The sequence below is a fragment of the Rhyacophila brunnea genome, unplaced genomic scaffold, assembly GCF_057557595.1.
Source record: "Rhyacophila brunnea isolate RB1 unplaced genomic scaffold, BYU_Rbru_1.0 scaffold_19, whole genome shotgun sequence".
In the NCBI taxonomy this organism is placed as follows: Eukaryota; Metazoa; Arthropoda; class Insecta; order Trichoptera; family Rhyacophilidae; genus Rhyacophila; species Rhyacophila brunnea.
In genome coordinates, this window is record NW_028232848.1 from 33,964,505 (window position 1) to 33,985,783 (window position 21,279).

General features: G+C 42.3%; 1 protein-coding gene across 1 annotated transcript in view; it reads left to right on the plus strand.

Annotated features, from left to right (window-relative positions):
* Positions 1-21,279, plus strand: part of futsch (microtubule-associated protein futsch) — a 311,319-nt gene that overhangs the window by 281,636 nt on the left and 8,404 nt on the right. The window contains exon 8 of the mRNA XM_085945956.1: positions 1-21,279. This exon is cut by the window's right edge and continues 6,873 nt beyond it. Coding sequence (XP_085802082.1) covers positions 1-21,279 — 21,279 coding nt within the window.

Sequence of the window (21,279 nt, forward strand, 5' to 3'; positions counted from 1 at the left end):
GCACGCTGGACATGTACGTTTTAAATCCATCAAAAGATTCAAAATACGTAAAGGATTTTTTACACAAATGGCATACTAGTGATCAAAAACTTTTTGCAAGTAGGAGTAATTCAAAAGAATTCACATTTCCAGTTCAAAATATGATTTCAATATGCGCCTTGCTTGTATGGCAGCCGGCAAATCCGAATGATACGATTACAAGGATAATGTTCCCCGGAAGTACACCACAGCACAAAATATTTGAAGGCTTAGATAAAATTAGACATCTGGAATTCATGAAACATCCATCTTGTACTGCGAAATCTATCGCCCCAATAGCTCAGCCGGCAAAAACATATCGACAGACCTCACAATCGAGATATTCCCACATGGAAAAGACAACAAATGAGTCATCCGTCACTAAAATATCTACCCAAAAATCTTCAATAGAAAAAGACCATAAAGTTATTGAAAAACAACAAATTTCAACAGAAAAATCTCTTCCTAATCACATTGAGCAAAGATTAACTGATAAAGAATCAAACTTAAGTGATTTTCCTAGAATAGGTAATAAAATTGATATTGATTCTCTTTTAGATGATAATGATCTCATCAAAGATATCACTGACAATAAACTTAGAACTGAAAAAGAACAGGAACTGTGTGATGAGAGCAAAAAACTAGAACACAAAATTATGTCCAAGACGTCGGCCGTTGTGCTGTCGTCTCAAACGAAGCAAAAAACTGTATCGGAAAAGAAAATTAAGACTGAAAGCACGAAGACTGAAAATTTATCAGAAATTAGTATTGAAAAGAAAATTTCTGAAAAGAATCGTAAAGATAATAGGTATATAAGTGATAAGAAAATTAAGAAAACTGAGACGAATGAATCGATTGTGGATAAGAAGGACAAAAGAAAATCAGAGACACCCAAGAAAGACGACGACCCGGCCATTAAACAGTTCGAATTAAAAATTAAAGACACTGACAAAAGTGATGTGAAAGTGAAAAGTGATATTATTCGTAAGAAAAGTGAACACAAATCTAAGGTTGAAACAAACATCACAGCTCGTTCGAGAAGTATATCTAGAACTACAGCTAAATCGACAGAAAGAAAGACAGTAGAGAAAAAAATAGACAGTAAATCTCCTCCGGCGAGTCCTAAAAAAATTGTTGATATTAAAACAGCTCCCCCACCGGCGAAGGAAAAAGATACATCCAAACCGAAGATTGCTCATCGGTTTAAAAGATCTAGCCCTGGTAGTACCCCAGCAAAGAGTATGAAAGAAGCGACTAATAGAAAAGTTTTAGAATCAAAATACAAAGCAGCGTCCCCGAAAAAAGAACCTTTGAAATTGGCTGAGAAAAAAGATGTATTAAAACCAAAAAGAGAACCCATATCGAGGCGACCGAAGTCTATGTCATCTCCGGTGAAAAGTATTAAATCTGCTAGTAGTCCAACAAAGCAGCTTAAACCGATGAAAGGTGAACAAGAAAAAGCAGTTGTGAGAAAACATAAGAAGGATGAAACGATTTCGAAAGTTAGTGATATAATTTCGTTCGCCGATAAGAAGGTAGACGATGATAGTTCTAAATCTATTGACGATGTTAAACAACAAGAACTTGATGAGCTTCGAGAAGAACAAGAGATTGTTAGAGAAATTGAAGCTGTATTCAATAGAGATAGTGAAACAGAAGAAAAGGTGGAATATACCGTAGAATCAGACAATGAAAGGATGGTTGATGATGCAAAGACTGAAACTACCGTAGAGGGAGAATTTGAAGAAGAATATCTCATAATTGAAAAAGAAGAAGTTGATCAGTATACAGAGGATTCAATTAATGAACCTGAAAGTAGTCATACAAATGAAGAGGAATTACAAAAACATGTTCGGGATTCACACGAGTCTGAAAAGAAAAGGAAAGAGAGCTATGTTGTTTCAGAAGAAATAAACGAAAAGGGGGAAACTTCTTCGCACGATGAAGATATTATTGAAACTCAAGTAGATCAAGACGATAAATATAAAATTGCCAGTGGTATAATGTCACCTGAGCATAAAGTGCAGCTTCAAGAAGAGATGGACAGTATTATAACATCTGCTACTTCCATTATTCATAAGCAGTCAGAAGACTCACATGAAATCGTACATGAAGTTACGTCAACGAAAGAAATTGTCGAACATAAAGTCGAAGAAACATCTACAAGCGGCGAAGAGAAAGCGGATGGCAGTAGTGAAAAGAAAACATCAGATAGCAAAGACGATCCAGACGATAAACCTAGAGTATATACTGAACCAAATATAATGCAAGAATCACAACCAGAAGAAAAATTTTCCGCCACAATCGAATCGGGAGCAACCACTACTGCTCCCACTCTACCAGAAGATGAACGAATACCTTTAAATGAAATTAAAGAAGATCTGATAGTCGAAGAAAAACATGTCAAGGAAGAGACTATGGAAAAAGAGAATCATGTAATGATTCCGCCTAGTACCTTGGAGCCATTCCCTCAAATTTCGACACGAACCAACCAATTTGACACACAGACCATGCCAGTAAGAGACATTGTCAAAACGCCAGATGAAGTAGCGGACTTGCCAGTTCACGAAGAAGCTGATTATAATACATTCGATGGTTATACTGAAACCAAAAAGGATGAAAAATCATTACATGTCGTTTCGTCTGAAACTGTAGAGAAAAAAATTACGAAGACTTCGATTTATTCAAAAGAAGAACAGGAACAAAGAATTCACGATGAAAAAACATCGGTCAGTTTCAAACATGAAGAATATACAGACAACCAAGTGGGTAGAAGAAAACCAGAATTAGATTTCCTTAACGACATAAAACCACCAGATAATAAAGCAGCAAAAACAGAACAAAATGAAGATGATGCAAGTCTATACGTTGACAAGGGAGTGGAAGAAGAGCTGGTTGTTAAAATGTTGCAACAGGCATCACATGCAGAAGTTGTGACGGTGACACCTGGCTCAGCTCCAGATTCTCCAGCATTTGCAAGACATACATCGGCAAGTGAAAAACGCACAGAATCTACAGAAGAACATGCTTCAAGTAAGGAAGTAGCAAAGACTGAATACAGAGGTTATGAATATCAACCATTTACAACGGAGTTACGTGAAACTCACATCACCACCGTTGATTCACCGATAAAAGAAGACTTGCAATATGATGACTTCCATTCTAAATCTGATAAAATAACTTCTATTCCAGAAGATATCGAAGATAAAGAAATAAGCGATCATGGATCACTAGAAAAAGATCTTATAGATGATGTCGAAACAAAGCTATCTGAAGTTAAAGAAACTGTAAAAACTTCTTCCACAGTCATAGACTCTACGACCCATGTGATATCTGATACACAAACAACAGTAAAAAGTGAAATATTACACGACAAAAAAGAAATTATAGATGCGCATAAGATTTTAAGTCGATCAGAAGTAGACGTAGAAAAGATTGTAGCTAATGTAGCTATAGTATTAAAGTCGGACAAAAGTTTGGAAGAAATTATGCCTAAGATATTGTCGGGAAAAACAAGCCCTTGCTCGCTTACAGAAACGGGGCAGCCATCCACCAAAGAAAAGGAAATCGAGACTCATATTGATGAAGAGAAGGATGTTGATATGTGTGAAGATAAACTTTTACAAGCTGAGAATGTTATTGGTATACAAACTCCAGTAACAGTACAAAGAATGCTTGTTACCGCCAGTAGTGAAGACGGCGGTCAAGAAATCGAGATATGTCCTAAGGGCAGTATCAAATTCTCTACTGAATCCAATCAAGAACAAGACATACATGTTGTAGATGATGATATTATTGATAATGAAATAATAAAATCATCAATCAAGGGTGTCACGACGAGTATTGAAGAAAAGATTAGTCACACCGAATCTCAGTCTGAAACAATCACATCATCAACTATAGAATCAATAGAAAAAACGATTCATGACATTAAATCAACAGAAATAGTTACAAAGAGTTCTATTGCTGATGAAATTTCAGCAGCAGAATCGAAGACTTCCACAGAAAAAAAAATTAGTACAGAAATTACAAAAAAAGAGTCAGCTATATCTTCCACAGGCATGACATCGAAAACAGAATCATCTGTGCATGAAGAAAAAAATGCCAAATCTAGAAGAGAATCAGATATAGATCTAGAAAAATCTCCTGCTGAAAGCAAAGAACCATCAAGAGTAGCTTCTCCTATCGACAAGAAAGAAGTATTATCCGTTTCAGGTAAAAGTTCTCCTGACGGTAAGGACCCAAAATCGACGGCAGAATCCCCTGTAAATGATGAAAAAGATGTCAAATCTAGAAGAGAATCGGCCGCGGATGATGAAAAATCTCCGGCCGTAAGTAAAGAACCGTCGAGAGTAGCTTCTCCTACTGACGAGAAAGATGTATTACCCGTTTCAGGTAAAACTTCACCAGGGGATAAGGTACCAAAATCGAAGGCAGAATCCCCTGTCCATGAAGAAAAAGAAGTCAAATCTAGAAGAGAATCGGCTGCGGATCATGAAAAATCTCCTGCCGTAAGCAAAGAGCCCTCAAGAGTAGCTTCTCCCATCGACGAGAAAGAAACATTACCGGTTTCAGGTAGAACTACGCCTGGCGATAAGGTATCAAAATCGAAGGCAGAATCCCCTGTCCATGAAGAAAAGGATGTCAAATCTAGAAGAGAATCGGCTGTAGACCATGAGAAATCTCCTGCCATAAGCAAAGAGCCCTCAAGAGTAGCTTCTCCTATCGACGAGAAAGAAACATTACCGGTTTCAGGTAGAACTACACCTGGCGATAAGGTATCAAAATCGAAAGCAGAATCCCCTGTTCATGAAGAAAAGGATGTCAAATCTAGAAGAGAATCGGCTGTAGACCATGAAAAATTTCCTGCCATAAGCAAAGAGCCCTCAAGAGTAGCTTCTCCCACCGACGAGAAAGAAACATTACCGGTTTCAGGTAGAACTACGCCTGGCGATAAGGTATCAAAATCGAAGGCAGAATCCCCTGTCCATGAAGAAAAGGATGTCAAATCTAGAAGAGAATCGGCTGTAGACCATGAAAAATTTCCTGCCATAAGCAAAGAGCCCTCAAGAGTAGCTTCTCCCACCGACGAGAAAGAAACATTACCGGTTTCAGGTAGAACTACGCCTGGCGATAAGGTATCAAAATCGAAGGCAGAATCCCCTGTCCATGAAGAAAAGGATGTCAAATCTAGAAGAGAATCGGCTGTAGACCATGAGAAATCTCCTGCCATAAGCAAAGAGCCCTCAAGAGTAGCTTCTCCTATCGACGAGAAAGAAACATTACCGGTTTCAGGTAGAACTACACCTGGCGATAAGGTATCAAAATCGAAAGCAGAATCCCCTGTTCATGAAGAAAAGGATGTCAAATCTAGAAGAGAATCGGCTGTAGACCATGAAAAATTTCCTGCCATAAGCAAAGAGCCCTCAAGAGTAGCTTCTCCCACCGACGAGAAAGAAACATTACCGGTTTCAGGTGGAACTACGCCTGGCGATAAGGTATCAAAATCGAAGGCAGAATCCCCTGTCCATGAAGAAAAAGAAGTCAAATCTAGAAGAGAATCGGCTCTAGACCATGAAAAATCTCCTGCCATAAGCAAAGAGCCCTCAAGAGTAGCTTCTCCTATCGACGAGAAAGAAACATTACCGGTTTCAGGTAGAACTACGCCTGGCGATAAGGTATCAAAATCGAAAGCAGAATCCCCTGTCCATGAAGAAAAGGATGTCAAATCTAGAAGAGAATCGGCTGTAGACCATGAGAAATCTCCTGCCATAAGCAAAGAGCCCTCAAGAGTAGCTTCTCCTATCGACGAGAAAGAAACATTACCGGTTTCAGGTAGAACTACGCCTGGCGATAAGGTATCAAAATCGAAAGCAGAATCCCCTGTTCATGAAGAAAAGGATGTCAAATCTAGAAGTGAATCGGCTGTAGACCATGAAAAATCTCCTGCCATAAGCAAAGAGCCCTCAAGAGTAGCTTCTCCTATCGACGAGAAAGAAACATTACCGGTTTCAGGTAGAACTACGCCTGGCGATAAGGTATCAAAATCGAAAGCAGAATCCCCTGTTCATGAAGAAAAGGATGTCAAATCTAGAAGAGAATCGGCTGTAGACCATGAAAAATCTCCTGCCATAAGCAAAGAGCCCTCAAGAGTAGCTTCTCCTATCGACGAGAAAGAAACATTACCGGTTTCAGGTAGAACTACGCCTGGCGATAAGGTATCAAAATCGAAAGCAGAATCCCCTGTTCATGAAGAAAAGGATGTCAAATCTAGAAGAGAATCGGCTGTAGACCATGAAAAATCTCCTGCCATAAGCAAAGAGCCCTCAAGAGTAGCTTCTCCTATCGACGAGAAAGAAACATTACCGGTTTCAGGTAGAACTACACCTGGCGATAAGGTATCAAAATCGAAAGAAGAATCTCCTGTCCATGAACAAAAGGATGTCAAATCTAGAAGAGAATCGGCTGTAGACCATGAAAAATTTCCTGCCATAAGCAAAGAGCCCTCAAGAGTAGCTTCTCCCACCGACGAGAAAGAAACATTACCGGTTTCAGGTAGAACTACGCCTGGCGATAAGGTATCAAAATCGAAGGCAGAATCCCCTGTCCATGAAGAAAAAGAAGTAAAATCTAGAAGAAAATCGGCTGCGGATCATGAACAATCTCCCGCCATAAGCAAAGAGACCTCAAGAGTTGCTACTCCCATCGACGAAAAAGAAACATTACCGGTTTCAGGTAGAACTACGCCTGGCGATAAGGTATCAAAATCGAAAGCAGAATCCCCTGTTCACGAAGAAAAGGATGTCAAATCTAGAAGAGAATCAGCTGTAGACCATGAAAAATCTCATGCCATAAGCAAAGAGCCCTCAAGAGTAGCTTCTCCTATGGACGAGAAAGAAACATTACCGGTTTCAGGTAGAACTACGCCTGGCGATAAGGTATCAAAATCGAAGGGAGAATCCCCTGTCCATGAAGAAAAAGAAGTCAAATCTAGAAGAGAATCGGCTGCGGATCATGAAAAATCTCCCACCATAAGCAAAGAGCCCTCAAGAGTAGCTTCTCCCATCGACGAGAAGGAAACATTACTGGTTTCAGGTAGAACTACGCCTGGCGATAAGGTATCAAAATCGAAGGCAGAATCCCCTGTCCATGAAGAAAAAGAAGTCAAATCTAGAAGAGAATCGGCTGCGGGTCATGAAAAATCTCCTGCCGTAAGCAACGAGCCCTCAAGAGTAGCTTCTCCTATCGACGAGAAAGAAACATTACCGGTTTCAGGTAGAACTACGCCTGGCGATAAGGTATCAAAATCGAAGGCAGAATCCCCTGTCCATGAAGAAAAAGAAGTCGAATCTAGAAGAGAATCGGCTGCGGATCATGAAAAATCTTCTGCCGTAAGCAAAGAGCCCTCAAGAGTAGCTTCTCCCATCGACGAGAAAGAAACATTACCGGTTTCAGGTAGAACTACGCCTGGCGATAAGGTATCAAAATCGAAGGCAGAATCCCCTGTCCATGAAGAAAAAGAAGTCAAATCTAGAAGAGAATCGGCTGCGGATCATGAAAAATCTCCCGCCATAAGCAAAGAGCCCTCAAGAGTAGCTACTCCCATCGACGAGAAAGAAACATTACCGGTTTCAGGTAGAACTACGCCTGGCGATAAGGTATCAAAATCGAAAGCAGAATCCCCTGTCCATGAAGAAAAAGATATCAAATCTAAAAGAGAATCAGCTGTAGATCATGAAAAATCTCCTGCCATAAGCAAAGAACCGTCACGGGTAGCTTCTCCCATCGACGAGAAAGAAACGTTACCGGTTTCAGGTAAAACTACGCCTGGCGATAACGTATCAAAGTCGAAAGCAGAATCCCTTGTTTATGAAGAAAAGGATGTCAAATCTAGAAGTGAATCGGCTGTAGACCATGAAAAATCTCCTGCTGTAAGCAAAGAACCCTCAAGATTAGCTTCTCCTATCGACGAGAAGGAAGTATTACCGGTTTCAGGCAAAACTTCGCCTGTCGATAAGGTACCAAAATCGAAAGCAGAATCCACTATCCATGATGAAAAGGATATCAAATCTAGAAGAAAACGGGCTGCGGATCATGAAGAATCTTCTGCTGCAAGTGAAGAACCCTCAAAAGTAGCTTCTCCTATCGAAGAGAAAGAAGTATTACCGGTTTCAGGCAAAACTTCGCCAGGCGATAAGCAACCAAAATTGAAAGCAGAATTCCCTGTCCATGAAAAAAAAGATATCAAATCTAGAAGAGAATCAGCTGTAGATCATGAAAAATCTCCTGCCATAATCAAAGAACCGTCACGGGTAGCTTCTCCCATCGACGAGAAAGAAACGTTACCGGTTTCAGGTAAAACTACGCCTGGCGATAATGTATCAAAGTCTAAAGCAGAATCCCCTGTTCATGAAGAAAAGGATGTCAAATCTAGAAGTGAATCGGCTGTAGACCATGAAAAATCTCCTGCTGTAAGCAAAGAACCCTCAAGATTAGCTTCTCCTATCGACGAGACAGAAGTATTAGCGGTTTCAGGCAAAACTTCGCCAGGCGATAAGCAACCAAAATCGAAAGCAGAATCCCCTGTCCATGAAGAAAAAGATATCAAATCTAGAAGAGAATCAGCTGTAGATCATAAAAAATCTCCTGCCCTAAGCAAAGAACCGTCTAGGGTAGCTTCTCCTACCGACGAGAAAGAAACATTACCGGTTTCAGGTAAAACTACGCCTGGCGATAAAGTATTAAAATCGAGAGCAGAATCCCCTGTGCATGAAGAAAAGGATGTAAAATCCAGAAAGGAGTCGGCTGTGCATCCTGAAAAATCACCTGCCGTAAGCAAAGAACATTCAAGAGTGACCTCTCCTGTCAGCGAGAAGGAAATTATACCGGTTTCAGGCAAAACTTCTCCTGGCGATAAGGTATCACCTGTCCTTGCACATGTACCTACAGACAAAGATGAACCAACATCGAAGGCAGAATCGCCTGTGCATGAAGAAAAGGATGTAAAATCCAGAAAGGAGTCGCCTGTGCATCCTGAAAAATCTCCTGCCGTAAGCAAAGAACCTTCAAGAGTGACCTCTCCTGTCAGCGAGAAGGAAGTTATACCGGTTTCAGGCAAAACTTCTCCTGGCGATAAGGTATCACCTGTTCCTGCACATGAACCTTCAGAAAAGGATGAACCAACATCTAAGGAGGAATCCTCTGTGCATGAAGAAAAGGATGTCAAATCTAGAAGAGAGTCAGCTGTGGATCATGAAAAATCTCCTGCCGTAAGCAAAGAACCTTCAAGAGTGACCTCTCCTGTCAGCGAGAAGGAAATTATACCGGTTTCAGGCAAAACTTCTCCCGGCGATAAGGTATCACCTGTTCCTGCGCATGCATCAATAGACAAGGATGAACCAAAATCAAAGGCAGAATCTCCTGTGCATGAAGAAAAGGATGTCAAATCTAGAAGAGAGTCGGCTGCGGATCATGAAACATCTCCTGCCGTAAGCAAAGAATCCTCAAGAGTAGCGTCTCCTGTCAGCGAAAAAGAAGTATTACCGGTTTCAGGCAAAACTTCTCGTGAAGATAAGGTATCACCAGTTCCTTCACATGCACCATCAGACAAGGATGAATCAAAATCGAAGGCGGAATCTCCTGTGCATCATGAAAAATCTCCTGCCGTAAGCAAAGAACCTTCAAGAGTGACTTCTCCTATCAGCGAGAAGGAAATTATAGCGGTTTCAGACAAAACTTCTTCTGGCGATAAGGTATCACCTGTTCCTACACATGCACCTACAGACAACAATGAACCAACATCAAAGGCAGAATCCCCTGTACATGAAGATAAGGATGTAAAATCCAGAAAGGAGTCGGCTGTACATCCTGAAAAATCTCCTGCCGTAAGCAAAGAACCTTCAAGAGTGACCTCTCCTGTCAGCGAGAAGGAAGTTTTACCAGTTTCAGGCAAAGCTTCTCCTGGCGATAAGGTATCACCTGTTCCTGCACATGCACTTACAAACAAGGATGAACCAAAATCAAAGACAGAATCCCCTGTGCACGAAGAAAAAGATGTTAAATCTAGAAGAGAATCGGCTGCGGATCATGAAAAATCTCCTGCCGTAAGCAAAGAACCTTCAAGAGTGACTTCTCCTGTCAGCGAGAAGGAAGTTTTACCAGTTTTAGGCAAAGCTTCTTCTGGCGATAAGGTATCACCTGTTCCTGCACATGCATCAATAGACAAGGATGAACCAAAATCAAAGACAGAATCCCCTGTGCACGAAGAAAAAGATGTTAAATCTAGAAGAGAATCGGCTGCGGATCATGAAAAATCTCCTGCCGTAAGCAAAGAACCTTCAAGAGTGACCTCTCCTGTCAGCGAGAAGGAAGTGTTACCAGTTTCAGGCAAAGCTTCTTCTGGCGATAAGGTATCACCTGTTCCTGCACATGCATCAATAGACAAGGATGAACCAAAATCAAAGACAGAATCCCCTGTGCACGAAGAAAAAGATGTTAAATCTAGAAGAGAATCAGCTGCGGATCATGAAAAATCTCCTGCCGTAAGCAAAGAACCTTCAAGAGTGACCTCTCCTGTCAGTGAGAAGGAAGTTATACCAGTTTCAGGCAAAGCTTCTCCTGGCAAGAAAGTTTCACCTGTTCCTGTGCATGCACTTACAGACAAGGATGAACCAAAATCAAAGACAGAATCCCCTGTGCACAAAGAAAAAGATGTTAAATCTAGAAGAGAGTCGGCTGTGGATCATGAAAAATCTCCTGCCGTAAGCAAAGAATCTTCAAGAGTAGCGTCACCTGTCAGCGAAAAAGAAGTATTACCGGTATCAGGCAAAACTTCTCGTGAAGACAAGGTATCACCTGTTCCTTCACATGCACCTTCAGACAAGGATGAACCAAAATCAAAGACAGAATCCCCTGTGCACGAAGAAAAAGATGTTAAATCTAGAAGAGAATCGGCTGCGGATCATGAAAAATCTCCTGCCGTAAGCAAAGAACCTTCAAGAGTGACCTCTCCTGTCAGCGAGAAGGAAGTTTTACCAGTTTCAGGCAAAGCTTCTCCTGGCGAGAAAGTATCAACTGTTCCTGTACATGCACTTACAGGCAAGGGTGAACCAAAATCAAAGACAGAATCCCCTGTGCACGAGGAAAAAGATGTTAAATCTAGAAGAGAATCGGCTGCGGATCATGAAAAATCTCCTGCCGTAAGCAAAGAACCTTCAAGAGTGACCTCTCCTGTCAGTGAGAAGGAAGTTATACCAGTTTCAGGCAAAGCTTCTCCTGGCGAGAAAGTTTCACCTGTTCCTGTGCATGCACTTACAGACGAGGATGAACCAAAATCAAAGACAGAATCCCCTGTGCACGAAGAAAAAGATGTTAAATCTAGAAGAGAATCGGCTGCGGATCATGAAAAATCTCCTGCCGTAAGCAAAGAACCTTCAAGAGTGACCTCTCCTGTCAGCGATAAGGAAGTTTTACCAGTTTCAGGCAAAGCTTCTCCTGGCGATAAGGTATCACATGTTCCTGCACATGCACTTACAGACAAGGATGAACCAAAATCAAAGACAGAATCCCCTGTGCACGAAGAAAAAGATGTTAAATCTAGAAGGGAATCGGCTGCGGATCATGAAAAATCTCCTGCCGTAAGCAAAGAACCTTCAAGAGTGACCTCTCCTGTCAGCGAGAAGGAAGTTATACCAGTTTCAGGCAAAGCTTCTCCTGGTGAGAAGGTTTTACCTGTTCCTGTGCATGCACTTACAGACAAGGAACAATCAAAATCGAAGGCGGAATCCCCTGTGCATCATGAAAAATCTCCTGCCGTAAGCAAAGAACCATCAAGAGTGACCTCTCCTGTCAGCGAGAAGGAAGTTACATCGGTTTCAGGCAAAACTTCTCCTGGCGATAAGGTATCACCTGTTCCTGCACATGCACTTACAGACAAGGATGAACCAAAATCAAAGGCAGAATCCCCTGTGCATGAAGAAAAGGAAGTCAAATCTAGAAGAGAGTCGGCCGTAGATCATGAAAAATCTCCTGCCGTAAGCAAAGAATCCTCAAGAGTAGCATCTCCTGTCAGCGAAAAAGAAGTATTACCGGTTTCAGCCAAAACTTATCGTAAAGATAAGGTATCACCTATTTCTCCACATGCACCTTCAGACAAGGATGAATCAAAATCGAAGGCGGAATCTCCTGTGCATCCTGAAAAATCTCCAGCCGTAAGCAAAGAACCTTCGAGAGTGACCTCTCCTATCAGCGAGAAGGAAGCTATACCAGTTTCATGCAAAGCTTCTCCTGGCGAGAAGGTATCACCTGTTCTTCTACATGCATTTACAGACAAGGATGAACCAAAATCAAAGACAGAATTCCCTGTGCACGAAGAAAAAGATGTTAAATCTAGAAGAGAATCGGCTGCGGATCTTGAAAAATCTCCAGCAGTAAGCAAGGAACCCTCAAGAGTAGCGTCTCCTGTCAGCGAAAAAGAAGTTTTACCGGTTTCAGGAAAAACTTCTCATGCTTTAACTGAAATAGGGGAGAATATATTTAAACTAGAATCACACACACAAAATGAAGAATGTGAAAATATTAAAACAAAAACAGAATCATTCGTGACGCATGAGAGATCACAAGCCGAAATCAAAGAACCGTTGAAAATTGCTTCACCTGCTCATGAAAAAATTACGGTGTCCATGATACCTGCTGAACAAGTAAAGGAATATATACCTAAACCAGACAAAGATAACGACAAATCGTTCACCACAAGCAAAGAACCCTCGAGCGGGGCTTCTCCTGTTGATGTAAAAGAATCAGTGACTGTCTCTGGAAAAACTTCTCCTGGTGGCAAAGCATCACCGGTACCTGCTCACTCGCCAGCAGAAGAAAAGGTTGAACCTAAATCTAAGGCACAATCACCTGTCCATGATAAAAAAGATGAAGTTTTGGATGAAAAATCTCCCGCAGTATCGAAAGAACCGTCAAGGGTCCCTTCTCCCATCAGCGAAAAAGAAGTTTTACCAGTTTCAGGCAAAACTTCACCTAGCAGTAAGATATTATCGATAACTTCACATGCTTTAACTGAAGAAATTGGGGACCATACATTTAAACTAGACTCACACACACAACATGAAGAATGTGAAAATATTAAAACAAAAACGGAATCATTCGTGACGCATGAGAGATTACAAACTGAAATCAAAGAGCCATTTAAAGATGCTTCACCCATTCCTGAAAAAATCACTGTGTCTCTAACATCCACTGAAGAAGTAAAGGAATATAAACCTAAAATATCCAATGAAAACGACAAATCATTCACCACAACCAAAGACCCCTCAAGAGGAGATTCTCCTGTTGATGACAAAGAAATACTGACTGTCTCTGGAAAGACTTCACCTGTTGGTAAAGCATCACCTGTGCCTGCTCACATGCCAGCGGGAGACAGAGGTGAACCTAAATCCATAGCAGAATCACCTGTTCATGAAGAAAAGGGGGAGGATGTGACATCAAGAAGAGAATCAACCGTTCACGATAAATCTCCTGCAGTGAGCAAAGAACCTTCGAGAGGGGCTTCACCTGTTGATGAGAAAGAATCACTCAATGTCTCTGGAAAGACTTCCCCTGGTGGCAAAGCATCACCTGTACCTGCACAAACGCCGGCGGAAGAAAAAGGTGAACCAAAATCCAAAGCAGAATCACCTGTTCATGAAGAGAAAGATGAAGATATTAAATCAATAAGAGAATCAACCGTTCGTGACAAATCTCCTGCAGTGAGCAAAGGACCTTCAAGAGTGGCTTCTCCTCTTAATGCGAAAGAATCACTCACTGTCTCTGGAAAGACATCTCCTGGTGGTAAAGCATCACCCGTACCTGCTCACACACCAGCGGAAGAAAAGGTTGAACCAAAATCCAAAGCAGAATCACCTGTTCATGAAGAGAAAGATGACGATATCAAATCGAGAAGAGAATCAGCAGTACATGATAAATCTCCTGCAGTTACCAAAGAACCTTCAAGAGTGGCTTCTCCTCTTGATGAGAAAGAATCACTCACTGTCTCTGGAAAGACATCTCCTAGTGGCAAAGCATCACCAGTACCTGCTCACACGCCAGCGGAAGAAAAGGTTGAACCAAAATCCGAGGCAGAATCACCTGTTCATGAAGACAAAGATGAAGATATAAAATCGAGAAGAGAATCAACCGTTCATGAAAAATCTCCTGCAGTGAGCAAAGAACCTTCGAGAGGGGCTACACCTGTTGATGAGAAAGAATCACTCATTGTCTCTGGAAAGACATCTCCTGGTGGTAAAGCATCACCCGTACCAGCTCACACGCCAACGGAAGAAAAGGTTGAACCAAAATCCAAAGCAGAATCACCTGTTTACGAAGAAAAAGACGCAGATGTCAAATCTAGAAGAGAATCAGCAGTACATGATAAATCTCCTGCAGTTACCAAAGAACCTTCAAGAGTGGCTTCTCCTCTTGATGAGAAAGAATCACTCACTGTCTCTGGAAAGACATCTCCTAGTGGCAAAGCATCACCAGTACCTGCTCACACGCCAGCGGAAGAAAAGGTTGAACTAAAATCCAAAGCAGAATCACCTGTTCATGAAGAGAAAGATGAAGATATGAAATCGAGAAGAGAATCAACCGTTCATGACAAATCTCCTGCAGTGAGCAAAGAACCTTCGAGAGGGGCTACACCTGTTGATGAGAAAGAATCACTCATTGTCTCTGGAAAGACATCTCCTGGTGGTAAAGCATCACCCGTACCAGCTCACACGCCAACGGAAGAAAAGGTTGAACCAAAATCCAAAGCAGAATCACCTGTTTACGAAGAAAAAGACGCAGATGTCAAATCTAGAAGAGAATCAGCAGTACATGAAAAATCTCCTGCAATTAGCAAAGAACCTTCAAGAGTGGCTTCTTCTGTTGATGAGAAAGAATCACTCACTGTCTCTGGAAAGACATCTCCTGGTGGAAAAGCATCACCCGTACCTGCTCACACGCCAGCGGAAGAAAAGGTTGAACCAAAATCCAAAGCAGAATCACCTGTTCATGAAGAGAAAGATGAAGATATGAAATCGAGAAGAGAATCAACCGTTCATGACAAATCTCCTGCAGTGAGCAAAGAACCTTCGAGAAAGGCTACTCCCGTTGATGTGAAAGAATCACTCATTATCTCTGGAAAGACATCTCCTGGTAGAAAAGCATCACCCGTACCTGCTCACACGCCAGCGGAAGAGAAGGATGAACCAAAATCCAAAGCAGAATCACCTGTTCATGAAGAGAAAGATGAAGATATCAAATCGAGAAGAGAATCAGCAGTACATGATATATCTCCTGCAGTGAGCAAAGGACCTTCAAGAGTGGCTTCTCCTCTTGATGAGAAAGAATCACTCACTGTCTCTGGAAAGACATCTCCTAGTGGCAAAGCATCACCAGTACCTGCTCACACGCCAGCGAGAGAAAAGGTTGAACCAAAATCCGAGGCAGAATCACCTGTTCATGAAGACAAAGATGAAGATATAAAATCGAGAAGAGAATCAACCGTTCATGACAAATCTTCTGCAGTGAGCAAAGAACCTTCAAGAGGGGCTACACCTGTTGATGAGAAAGAATCACTCATTGTCTCTGGAAAGACATCTCCTGGTGGTAAAGCATCACCCGTACCAGCTCCAGCGGAAGAAAAGGTTGAACCAAAATCCAAAGCAGAATCACCTGTTCATGAAGAGAAATATGAAGATATCAAATCGAGAAGAGAATCAACCGTTCACGACAAATCTCCTGCAGTGAGCAAAGAACCTTCAAGAGTGGCTTCTCCTGTTGATGAGAAAGAATCACTCACTGTCTCTGGAAAGACATCACATATACCTGCTCACACGCCAGCGGAAGAAAAGGTTGAACCAAAATCCGAGGCAGAATCACCTGTTCATGAAGACAAAGATGAAGATATAAAATCGAGAAGAGAATCAACCGTTCATGACAAATCTCCTGCGGTGAGCAAAGAACCTTCGAGAGGGGCTACACCTGTTGATGAGAAAGAATCACTCATTGTCTCTGGAAAGACATCTCCTGGTGGTAAAGCATCACCCGTACCAGCTCACACGCCAACGGAAGAAAAGGTTGAACCAAAATCCAAAGCAGAATCACCTGTTTACGAAGAAAAAGACGCAGATGTCAAATCTAGAAGAGAATCAGCAGTACATGAAAAATCTCCTGCAATTAGCAAAGAACCTTCAAGAGTGGCTTCTCCTGTTGATGAGAAAGAATCACTCACTGTCTCTGGAAAGACATCTCCTGGTGGAAAAGCATCACCCGTACCTGCTCACACGCCAGCGGAAGAAAAGGTTGAACCAAAATCCAAAGCAGAATCACCTGTTCATGAAGAGAAAGATGAAGATATGAAATCGAGAAGAGAATCAACCGTTCATGACAAATCTCCTGCAGTGAGCAAAGAACCTTCGAGAGGGGCTACTCCCGTTGATGTGAAAGAATCACTCATTGTCTCTGGAAAGACATCTCCTGGTAGAAAAGCATCACCCGTACCTGCTCACACGCCAGCGGAAGAAAAGGATGAACCAAAATCCAAAGCAGAATCACCTGTTCACGAAGAAAAAGACGCAGATGTCAAATCTAGAAGAGAATCAGCAGTACATGAAAAATCTCCTGCAATTAGCAAAGAACCTTCAAGAGTGACTTCTCCTGTTGATGAGAAAGAATCACTCACTGTCTCTGGAAAGACATCTCCTGGTGGGAAAGCATCACCCGTACCTACTCACACGCCAGCGGAAGAAAAGATTGAACCAAAATCCAAAGCAGAATCACCTGTTCATGAAAAGAAAGATGAAGATAAAAAATCGAGAAGAGAATCAACCGTTCACGACAAATCTCCTGCAGTGAGCAAAGAACCTTCAAGGGTGGCTTCTCCTGTTGATGAGAAAGAATCAGTCACTGTCTCTGGAAAGACATCTCCTGGTGGAAAAGCATTACCCGCACCAGCTCACACGCCAGCGGAAGAAAAGGTTGAACCAAAATCCAAAGCAGAATCACCTGTTCATGAAGAGAAAAATGAAGATATCAAATCGAGAAGAGAATCAACTGTTCACGATAAATCTCCTGCAGTGAGCAAAGAACCTTCAAGGGTGGCTTCTCCTGTTGATGAGAAAGAATCACTCACTGTCTCTGGAAAGACTTCTCCTGCTGGCAAAGCATCACCTTTACCTGCACAAACGCCGGCGGAAGAAAAAGGTGAACCTAAATCTAAAGTAGAATCACCTGTTCATGAAAAAAAAGACGCAGATGTCAAATCTAGAAGAGAATCAGTTGTACATGAAAAATCTCCTGCTGTGAGCAAAGGACCTTCAAGAGTGGCTTCTCCTCTTGATGAGAAAGAATCACTCACTGTCTCTGGAAAGACATCTCCTGGTGAAAAAGCATCACCTGTACCTGCCCACACGTTGGCGGAAGAAAAGGTTGAACCAAAATCCAAAGCAGAATCACCTGTTCATGAAGAGAAAGATGAAGATATAAAATCGAGAAGAGAATCAACCGTTCACGATAAATCTCCTGCAGTTAGCAAAGAACCTTCGAAAGTGGCTTCTCCTCTTGATGAGAAAGAATCACTCACTGTCTCTGGAAAGACATCTCCCGGTGGCAAAGCATCACCTGTACCTGCCCACACGTCGGCGGAAGAAAAGGTTGAACCAAAATCCAAAGCAGAATCACCTGTTCATGAAGAGAAAGATGAAGATATCAAATCGAGAAGAGAATCAACTGTTCACGATAAATCTCCTGCAGTGAGCAAAGAACCTTCGAGAGTGGCTTCTCCTCTGGATGAGAAAGAATCGCTCACTGTCTCTGGAAAGACATCTCCCGGTGGCAAAGCATCACCTGTACCTGCTCACACGCCAGCGGAAGAAAAGGTTGAACCAAAATCCAAAGCAGATTCACCTGTTCATGAAGAGAAAGATGTAGATATCAAATCTAGAAGAGAATTAACCGTACACGATAAATCTCCTGCAGTGAGCAAAGAACCTTCAAGAGTGGCTTCTCCTCTTGATGAGAAAGAATCACTCACTGTCTCTGGAAAGACATCTCCTGGTGTGAAATCATCACCTGTACCTGCTCACACGCCATCGGAAGAAAAGGTTGAACCAAAATCTAAAGCAGAATCACCTGTTCATGAAGAGAAAGATGAAGATATCAAATCGAGAAGAGAATCAACCGTTCACGACAAATCTCCTGTAGTGAGCAAAGAACCTTCGAGAGTGGCTTCTCCTCTCGATGAGAAAGAATCACTCACTGCCTCTGGAAAGACATCTCCTGGTGTGAAATCATCACCTGTACCTGCTCACACGACAGGGGATGAAAAGGTTGAACCAAAATCCAAAGCAGAATCACCTGTTCATGAAGAGAAAGATGAAGATATCAAATCTAGAAGAGAATCAACCGTTCACGACAAATCTCCTGCAATGAGCAAAGAACCTTCGAGAGTGGCTTCTCCTCTTGATGAGAAAGAATCACTCACTGCCTCTGGAAAGACATCTCCTGGTGTGAAAGCATCACCTGTACCTGCTCACATGACAGGGGAAGAAAAGGTTGAACCAAAATCCAAAGCAGAATCACCTGTTCATGAAGAGAAAGATGAAGATATCAAATCTAGAAGAGAATCAACCGTTCACGACAAATCTCCTGCAGTGAGCAAAGAACCTTCGAGAGTGGCTTCTCCTCTTGATGAGAAAGAATCACTCACTGTCTCTGGAAAGACATCTGGTGGCAAAGCATCACCTGTACCTGCTCACACGCCAGCGGAAGAAAAGGTTGAACCAAAATCCAAAGCAGATTCACCTGTTCATGAAGAGAAAGATGAAGATATCAAATCGAGAAGAGAAATAACCGTTCACGATAAATCTCCTGCAGTGAGCAAAGAACCTTCCAGAGTGGGTTCTCCTCTGGATGAGAAAGAATCACTCACACTCTCTGGAAAGATATCTCCTGGTGGAAAAGCATTACCCGCACCAGCTCACACGCCAGCGGAAGAAAAGGTTGAACCAAAATCCAAAGCAGAATCACCTGTTCATGAAGAGAAAGATGAAGATATCAAATCGAGAAGAGAATCAACCGTTCACGACAAATCTCCTGCAATGAGCAAAGAACCTTCGAGAGTGGCTTCTCCTCTTGATGAGAAAGAATCACTCACTGTCTCTGGAAAGACATCTCCTGGTGGGAAATCATCACCTGTACCTGCTCACACGCCAGCGGAAGAAAGGGTTGAACCAAAATCTAAAGCAGAATCACCTGTTCATGAAGAGAAAGATGAAGATATCAAATCGAGAAGAGAATCAACCGTTCACGACAAATCTCCTGCAGTGAGCAAAGAACCTTCGAGAGTGGCTTCTCCTCTTGATGAGAAAGAATCACTCACTGTCTCTGGAAAGACATCTGGTGGCAAAGCATCACCTGTACCTGCTCACACGCCAGCGGAAGAAAAGGTTGAACCAAAATCCAAAGCAGATTCACCTGTTCATGAAGAGAAAGATGAAGATATCAAATCGAGAAGAGAAATAACCGTTCACGATAAATCTCCTGCAGTGAGCAAAGAACCTTCCAGAGTGGGTTCTCCTCTGGATGAGAAAGAATCACTCACACTCTCTGGAAAGATATCTCCTGGTGGAAAAGCATTACCCGCACCAGCTCACACGCCAGCGGAAGAAAAGGTTGAACCAAAATCCAAAGCAGAATCACCTGTTCATGAAGAGAAAGATGAAGATATCAAATCGAGAAGAGAATCAACCGTTCACGACAAATCTCCTGCAATGAGCAAAGAACCTTCGAGAGTGGCTTCTCCCCTGGATGAGAAAGAATCACTCACTGTCTCTGGAAAGACATCTGGTGGCAAAGCATCACCTTTACCTGCTCACACGCCAGCGGAAGAAAAGGTTGAACCAAAATCCAAAGCAGATTCACCTGTTCATGAAGAGAAAGATGAAGATATCAAATCGAGAAGAGAATTAACCGTTCACGATAAATCTCCTGCAGTGAGCAAAGAACCTTCGAGAGTGGCTTCTCCTCTTGATGAGAAAGAATCACTCACTGTCTCTGGAAAGACATCTCCTGGTGTGAAAGCATCACCTGTACCTGCCCACACGCCAGCGGAAGAAAAGATTGAACCAAAATCCAAAGCAGAATCACCTGTTCATGAAGAGAAAGATGAACATATCAAATCGAGAAGAGAATCAACCGTTCACGACAAATCTCCTGCAATGAGCAAAGAACCTTCGAGAGTGGCTTCTCCTCTTGATGAGAAAGAATCACTCACTGTCTCTGGAAAGACATCTCCTGGTGAGAAATCATCACCTGTACCTGCTCACACGCCAGCGGAAGAAAGGGTTGAACCAAAATCTAAAGCAGAATCACCTGTTCATGAAGAGAAAGATGAAGATATCAAATCGAGAAGAGAATCAACCGTTCACGACAAATCTCCTGCAGTGAGCAAAGAACCTTCGAGAGTGTCTTCTCCTCTTGATGAGAAAGAATCACTCACTGTCTCTGGAAAGACATCTGGTGGCAAAGCATCACCTGTACCTGCTCACACGCCAGCGGAAGAAAAGGTTGAACCAAAATCCAAAGCAGATTCACCTGTTCATGAAGAGAAAGATGAAGATATCAAATCGAGAAGAGAAATAACCGTTCACGATAAATCTCCTGCAGTGAGCAAAGAACCTTCGAGAGTGGGTTCTCCTCTGGATGAGAAAGAATCACTCACACTCTCTGGAAAGACATATCCTGATGGAAAAGCATTACCCGCACCAGCTCACACGCCAGCGGAAGAAAAGGTTGAACCAAAATCCAAAGCAGAATCACCTGTTCATGAAGAGAAAGATGAAGATATCAAATCGAGAAGAGAATCAACCGTTCACGACAAATCTCCTGCAGTGAGCAAAGAACCTTCGAGAGTGTCTTCTCCTCTTGATGAGAAAGAATCACTCACTGTCTCTGGAAAGACATCTGGTGGCAAAGCATCACCTGTACCTGCTCACACGCCAGCGGAAGAAAAGGTTGAACCAAAATCCAAAGCAGATTCACCTGTTCATGAAGAGAAAGATGAAGATATCAAATCGAGAAGAGAAATAACCGTTCACGATAAATCTCCTGCAGTGAGCAAAGAACCTTCCAGAGTGGGTTCTCCTCTGGATGAGAAAGAATCACTCACACTCTCTGGAAAGACATCTCCTGGTGGAAAAGCATTACCCGCACCAGCTCACACGCCAGCGGAAG